The 7,580-nt window shown below is 43.8% G+C and overlaps 1 protein-coding gene across 1 annotated transcript in view; it reads right to left on the bottom strand.

The window, feature by feature from the left end:
* Positions 1-4,073: 4,073 nt before the first annotated feature.
* TMCO2 (transmembrane and coiled-coil domains 2) overlaps positions 4,074-7,580 on the bottom strand; it is a 4,707-nt gene continuing 1,200 nt past the window's right edge. The window contains exon 2 of the mRNA XM_003799020.3: positions 4,074-4,469. Coding sequence (XP_003799068.1) covers positions 4,155-4,469 — 315 coding nt within the window. The 3' untranslated portion in view covers positions 4,074-4,154. The remainder of the gene's footprint in view (positions 4,470-7,580) is intronic.

Here is a 7,580-nt window from a genome sequence, read left to right on the forward strand (position 1 = left end):
TTGTTGTTTGGCGAGTCCGGGCTGGGGATTCGAACCCGCCACCTTAGGTGTACGTGGCTGGCGCCTTAGCCAGTTGAGCTACAGGCGCCGAGCCGTCACTAGACTTTTCTAAGATAATTTAAAGTACCCAGGAAGGTACATTTTAATGATGATCTTGCAGCCGCAACACTCAGACCTTTCTTACTATTTAGGAATTAGAACACATTTCATGCCTGAGATATTTTTAATTTCCACTGGAGTAGTAGGTGGACCTACAATACTATGGGCATTGTGGTGGGTGCCTGTAGTCCCAGCTACTTGAGAGGTGGAGGCGGGAGAATTGCCTGCACCCAGGAGTTGGAGGTTGCTGTGAGCTGTGATGCTATGGCACTCTACCCGGCACTCTACCCAGGGCGACAGCTTGAAGCTCTGTCTCAAGAAAAAAAAAAAAAAAAGTACAATTTTGGCTCAGCGCCCATAGCTCAGTGGTTAGGGTGCCAGCCACATGCACTGGGGCTGATGAGTTTGAACCCAGCCAGGGCCTGCTGAAACAACAATGACAACAAATAATAAAAAAAATAGCCAGGCATTGTGGCAGGTGCCTGTAGTCCCAGCTCCTGGAAGGCTGAGGCAAGATAATTGCTTAAGCCCAAGCGTTTGAGGTTGTTGTGAGCTGTGACACCACAGCACTCTACTGAGGGCAACATAGTGAAACTGTCTCAAAAAAAAAAAAGATAATGTTGAAGAGCTCATTGGTGTATTTTTTAACGGATGATGGTTATTCAATTATTATTTAAATTGGCTTGGCACCTGTGGCTCAAGCAGCTAAGACGCCAGCCACATATACCTGAGCTGGTAGGTTTAAATCCAGTCTGGGCTCACCAAACAACAGTGACGGCTGCAACCAAAAAATAGCTGGGCATTGTGGCAGGCACCTGTAATCCCAGCTACTTAGGAGGCAGAGGCAGGAGAATTGCTTGAGCCAATGATTTGGAGATTGCTGTGAGCTGTGATGCCATGCCACTCTACCCAGGGTGACAGCTTGAGGCTCTGTCTCAAAAAAAATTATTTAAATTATATTGACTACATTGTAAAAAGTGATTAATGGTTTTATCTTAAAATGTCAGTATTTATATATCCATTGCAACTATTTAGATTTATGATGAATACTTTTTTTTTTGGTAGAGACAGAGTCTTACTTGATCGCCCTTGTTAAGAGTGCCGTGGCGTCACACAGCTCACAGCAACCTCCAACTCCTGGACTTGGACAATTCCCTTGCCTCAGCCTTCCGAGTAGCTGGGACTACAGGCGCCTGCCACAACACCCAGCTAATTTTTTTTGTTGCAGTTTGGCCAGGGCTGGGTTTGAACTCGCCACCCTCATATATGGGGCTGGCGCCCTACCCACTGAGCCACAGGTGCCACCCATGATGAAAATTTTTAAGTATCAACTATAAGAGAGGACAAACACGGCTCGGCGCCTATAGCTCAACCGGCTAAGGCGCCAGCCACGTACACCTAAGGTGGTGGGTTCGGAGCTGTAATGCCACGGCACTCTACCCAGGGGGACAGCTTGAGGCTCTGTCTCAAAAAAAAAAAAAAAAAGAGAGGACAAACACTTCACAGTTTTCTCTCCCCTAGTCCAAAATTGTTGTGTCCTCTTCACCTGTGAATCTAAAGCCTCTGCCTCCCAAACTTTGTGACAGAGAGCACGGGCTTATAGTCAAGATACCTGAGTGCCAGTCACAGCTGCAGCACATGTTAACAAGTCATTTAACTCTCAGTACATCAGTTCCTCATCAGTAAAATGAGAATAATAGTACATACTTGTCACTTCATATCTTTAGGATCAAATGAAGAAATTTATGTAAAGCGCCTAGTAATGTATATGGCTTTGAGTGAGTGCTCAATGAAAGCTACTACTTGGGAGAATGACATCATGGCATTGATCTGTCACGTTTGTCTGAAGAGCTTGGGAAAAAGGACGTTGGTGTGAAGTTTAAAACTACTCACCTAAACCGTCAGATGATGGATATTGTTCTTTTTTCTTTTTTCCACAAGACCACCACGGTCCAAGATGATGGACAGTGTTAACTCCCATCTGTTCTGTTTACCACATCATAAATTAAAGCTAATTTGAGGAATAAGGTATGTCTCTGAAGCCAAATCTTTGTCACTTTGGAAATAGCTACTGCATCAGCCACCCTGAAACTCTTTTTTTTTTTTTTTTTTTTGAGACAGAGTCTCAAGCTGTTATCCTGGGTACTGTGCCATTATAGCTCACAGCTACCTCCAACTCATGAGCTCAAGCATTCCTCTTGCCTCATTTTTCTTTTTTTAGTCTTGCTTTTGCTCAGTCTGGTCTCGAACTCATAAGCTCAAGCAATCCCCCCACCTCTGCCTCCCAGAGTGCTAAGATTAACAGGTGTGAGCCACCATGATTTTGTTTTTTTAGGAGACAGAGTCTTATACACTGAGGCTGGCAGGTTCAACGTTGGCCCGGGCCAGCTAAACAACAATGACAATGACAGCAGAAAATAGCTAGGCGTTGTAGTGGGGGCCTGTAGTCCCAGCTACTTGGAAAGCTGAGACAAGAGAATCATTTAAGCCTAAGACTTTGAGGTTACTGTAAGCTATGATGCCACGGCAATCTACTGAGAGCAACATAGTAAGACTGTGTCTCAAAAAAAAAAAAAGTCTTCAGCCCAGGCCTGCTAAACAAAAAGAGAGTCAGCGTCTTGCTTTCTCACCCAGCCTGGAGTACCATAGTGTCAAATTCCTGGCCTCAAGTGATCATCCCAGTTTAGGTTCCCAAGTGTAGGACTAGAGGCATGCAACACCACACCCAACTAAGCTATCCTTTTTATGTATACCTCCGTGATGATCCCACCAAGAGAAATACCTTCCCTTTCATTGTCTGCCTATGTAATCCTTTATGGGAGAATCCTTTCCTGGGCCCACTCTGTATCCACCCACCTGTTTTTGTACTTAGTACAATAGAGAGTGAAGTCTAGACTTATACTGGGGTGGCATTTGACACCAGTGCACTAGGAAGAAATGACAAATGGTCAAAATTACCCTTGGGAATCCCTTTAGGGGAAGTTACTTGGGAGATTGCTACATTGTCTCCTGTTGATCAGGATGGCAAATTTTTCTTCAGAATGGCAACAAATCACTATTTCCTTACCAAATGAAGTATTTCACTTAGGTACCAGATAGTTAACCAAATGTTTCCAATGTCACATGTATTGTTACAAAAAATGCACACACTATAAGATTTATGGAATCTGAGACCTGCTGTGAAACCATCTCCTGCCATCTTCCAGTAGGCCCTCTCTCTCTGTCTCATCTGGGTACACATTCATTGAGTAGAATGCCTCCACTTTTTCCTTCCTACTGAGGAGAATTTACCTCAGTTCAAAATGATATGACCCCACTATATTATAATTCCCTGTTCTGAAATTACCTGTCCATCCATCCAAACTGAGTGTTCCTGAAGCACTCAGGCAGTCCTGGGCAAGGCTTAGTGTACATGATGCCTAGTGACCAGTAGGTATCAGTAAAAGTTGGGTAAAATCATACAGTCTCCCGTATGTCAGTCTACTTCATATCCATTCCCACCCTTGCCCATTTTTCAATAATTAATGAATGAGACCCTTGGCTAATATACTATATTTACTGCTAGGCCAAAGACCAGCACGTGGAGGGGGGGGCAGCCTATCTCTGTAGGACAGACAGTTCACAGCACAGCCCTCAAATGGCATTTTCCTGCTTTTTTTAATATCTAGTCCCCAGCCACCCTCCCTTTTTCCCACCTGCTTCAATTCCAACCTGGCTATCATTTCTGTTATAGCCAGACACCAGCCTAATAAGTGAGCAATACCATCCCAGAGACTTTTTTTTTTTTCCAGTTTTTGGCCAGGGCTGGGTTTGAACCTACCACCTCCAGCATATGGGGCCGGTGCCCTACTCCTTTGAGCCACGGCACCATCCCGCCAGAGACATTTTTAACTACAATTTATAACCCCTCATTACTCCACTACACAACAAGTAAATCTGCCCTACTAAATAGACAGCCAGTCCTTGTGGGGTAATTTCAATATAGTTCTCTATCTTTATTGATACACCACTGCACACATGAGGGAAACAGGGCTTTTCTGGAAAAGACGAGTCCATCACGTGTCAGATGTGGAAGTAAACCCTGATGTGGCCAAGGGACTCTGGCAGTCGGAGCAGCTGCAGTAGGGCTCCGAGGAGCAATCCCTCTTTGTAGCAGGTTTATGGGCAATGATCATTCCCTCCAGGTCCTTCACTTTGTTTTCCACCATCTGAAGTTTTTTCAAAATTTTCTCTTGCAGACCCAAGGACAGGAAGAGATTATTACCATCTTGAATTTTGAAATTCCCTTCTGGGTTGGCTAGCAAAGCCTGAAAAAAGTCTGAGCCTTTCTTGTAAATTTTGTAGAGTGTGAGTACAAACAACAATGTATTCTAAAATGAAACAACAGAAACTTAGTGTTACTTGCTTATTCATGTGAAATGCCACAGTTTACTATAGATGCAAGCCAAAACAAATACGTAACTGTAAAAATAATTCCTCATTCTTATGCCGAGCATTTCATTTAAAAGAAACATTTCCACACCTTTGATTTTCACCACAAACTGGAGAGATATGCAGGTCAGGGATTATTATTTGCACTTAATTAAGACCGTAATGATAGATACCATTTTCTGTATGTCTGCCACATGCTAGGTTCTGGGCTAGAAGTTGCCCATGTATGACCAATTTATGTAGAAAAACCAGAAATGGATATTTATATACCTTCCAGTTTGGACCCTGACATTGTCCAAGGTCATAGATTGGAAGTGGTAGAGGCCAGATTGGAATCCAGGAATTCTTACTTCCAGGCATACTTCCTTTTTCTTTCTTTCTTTCTTTTTTTTTTTTAAAGCTTACTCTGTTGCCCCAGGCTAGAGTACCTTGTTGTCATAGTTCATAGCAACCTCAGACTCCTGGGCTCAAGCAATTCTGCTTCAACCTCCCAGGCAGCTGGGACTACAGGCACCCGCCACCATACCCACCTAGTTTCTCTATTTGGGTCTTACTCTATCTCTGGCTGGTCTCAAACTCCTGAGCTCAAGCAATCCATCTGCCTTAGCCTCCCAGAGTGCTAGGATTATGGGCATAAGTCACCATGCCCGGCCTTCCAAGCATACTTTTAAGGCATAGTGATCTGAAAAACTGAATTTCCTGGTCATGGAAAAGTTTTTAAAATATACCAGGACAGAGCTGGGCACATTGATGTACATCTGTAGTTTCAGTTGCTTGGAAGGCTGAGATAGGAGGGTCATTTGAGGACAGGAGTTTGAGGCTGTGGTGTGCCAGTATGGCACCTGTGAATAGTAGCTTCTGTATTCCAGCTGAACAATATAATGAGACCCTGTCAAAAAAAATTCCCCCCCAATGGCTTAACTTTTTAAAAAATTTCAGATTAATGTGAGGATAGATATGATTAGATTATATCATTTGCTTTTGTGAGGTTAAAATCTGGGTTGTAGTTGTGCCCTTCACCCAGGAAATAATGCAGTTTACCCATACTGGGAAAACTGGGTGGGAATTCATTAAAAAAAAAAAAAAGAAAAGGTTTTTAATGTATATACTAGGAGAGATTCTTTTTTTTTTTTCTTTTTTTGCAGTTTTTGACCGGGACTGGGCTTGAACCCGCCACCTTTGGCATATGGGGCTGGCGCCCTACTCTTTTGAGCCACAGGCACCACCCCTTTTTTCTTTTCTTTCTTTCTTTTTTTTTTTTTTTTTTGCAATTTTTGGCCGGGGCCAGGTTTAAACCCGCCACCTCTGATATACGGGGCCAGCGCCCTACTCCTTTGAGCCACAGTCGCCGCCCAACTAGGAGAGATTCTTGGCAGGATAAGGATAAAACCTATCATTTCTTTCCCTGTTACAATAACTGGCGCTGCTTACTGAATATGTGCTAACTTTTATACATTAAATATCTCCTTTATCCTCACAACGACCCTATGAGGGAAGTACCAAGAAGTCCATCTCATAGATAAGGAAATGGGCTTAGAGGTTAAGGTCATATAGCAAATAGTGTAACAAAGATTTAAGCTGGCTTGGCACTTGTGGTTCAAGTGGCTAAGGCGCCAGCCATATACACCTAAGGTGGCGGGTTTGAATCCAGCCCGGGCCCACCAAAACAACAATGACGGCTGCAACCAAAAAATAGCCGGGTGTTGTGGTGGGTGCCTGTGGTCCCAGCTACTTGGGAGGCTGAGGCAGGAGACTCGCTTGAGCCTGGGACTTGGAGGTTGCTGTGAGCTGTGGTGCTACGGCACTCTACCCAGGAGAATAGCTTGAGGCTCTGTCTCAAAAAAAAAAAACAACCAAAGATTTAAGCCTAAGCAGTGTGACTTCAGAGCCTAGCTATTAACTACTGTTATATTATCTCTTTTTCTCTTGACTGAGCTGTCTAGAGGACTGCGCGACCATCTTACTGATTGAGCTAAACTCAGAATTAGCTTGAGTTTGTTTTCTTGCCTTACATTAACTAATTGAAATACGTATGCGCATTCCTGTTGAGGATTTAGCCCAACTGGTTTATGTTAAATTATATTTTAGAGGGGTGGTGCCTGTGGCTCAAGGGAGTGGGGTGCTGGTCCCATATGCCGGAGGTGGCGGGTTAAGACCCAGCCCAGCCAAAAAAAAAAAAAAAAAAAATTATATTTTAGAGAACTGAATTTGGAATCCTAAAAACTGGACTCAGATCTCAGGTTTGTCTCACAAACTATGTGAATTTAGGCAGGTAATAACCAAATTCCCTCAACTTCAAAATGGAGATGATTAATCCCTGCCCTGGCTACTATGCAGGATTTGGGCACAGGGGTAAAGGTTGTTTGGTTTTATCCAGATAGGATCCCACACTGTTGCCTAAGCTGGTCTTTAATTCCTGGCCTCAAGCAATCCTCCTATCTCGCCTCCCAAAGTGTAGGGATTACAGGCATGAGCTTTGTAATCTGTCCTATACAGAGTTTTTAAAATTATTATTATTATTATTACTATTTTTAAGACAGTCTTACTTTGTCACTCTCTGTAGAGTGCCATGGCGTTACAGCTCACAGCAACCTCAAACTCCTGGGCTCAAGTGATTCTCTTGCCTCAGCCCCCACATAGCTGGGACTATAGGCCCCTGCCACAACACCCAGCTATTTTTAGAGATGAGGTCTTGCTCTGGCTCAGGCTGATCTTGAACCCGTGAGCTCAGGCAATCCACCCACCTTGGCCTCCCAAGTGCTGGAATTACAGATGTGAGCCACCGCACCTGACCCTATGCAGAGTTTTGACAAGTTAAGATATTGTGTAGAAAATGCCTGTGACCATGATTCCCAAACAATAGTGATATATGAAAATAAGCAAATGCTATAAAATGATCCAGTAGTAACTTCTCTCTTAAGTAAACTCATCACTCTTTAAGAAATCCTCTTTAAAAGTCTGTCTCCTGGCTCGGCGCCTGTGGCTCAACCGGCTAGGGCGCCAGCCACGTACACCTAAGGTGGCGGGTTCGAATCCCCAGCCCGGACCCG

The sequence above is a fragment of the Otolemur garnettii genome, unplaced genomic scaffold (genome assembly GCF_000181295.1).
Source record: "Otolemur garnettii isolate 467f Iridium unplaced genomic scaffold, OtoGar3 scaffold00144, whole genome shotgun sequence".
NCBI lineage: Eukaryota > Metazoa > Chordata > Mammalia > Primates > Galagidae > Otolemur > Otolemur garnettii.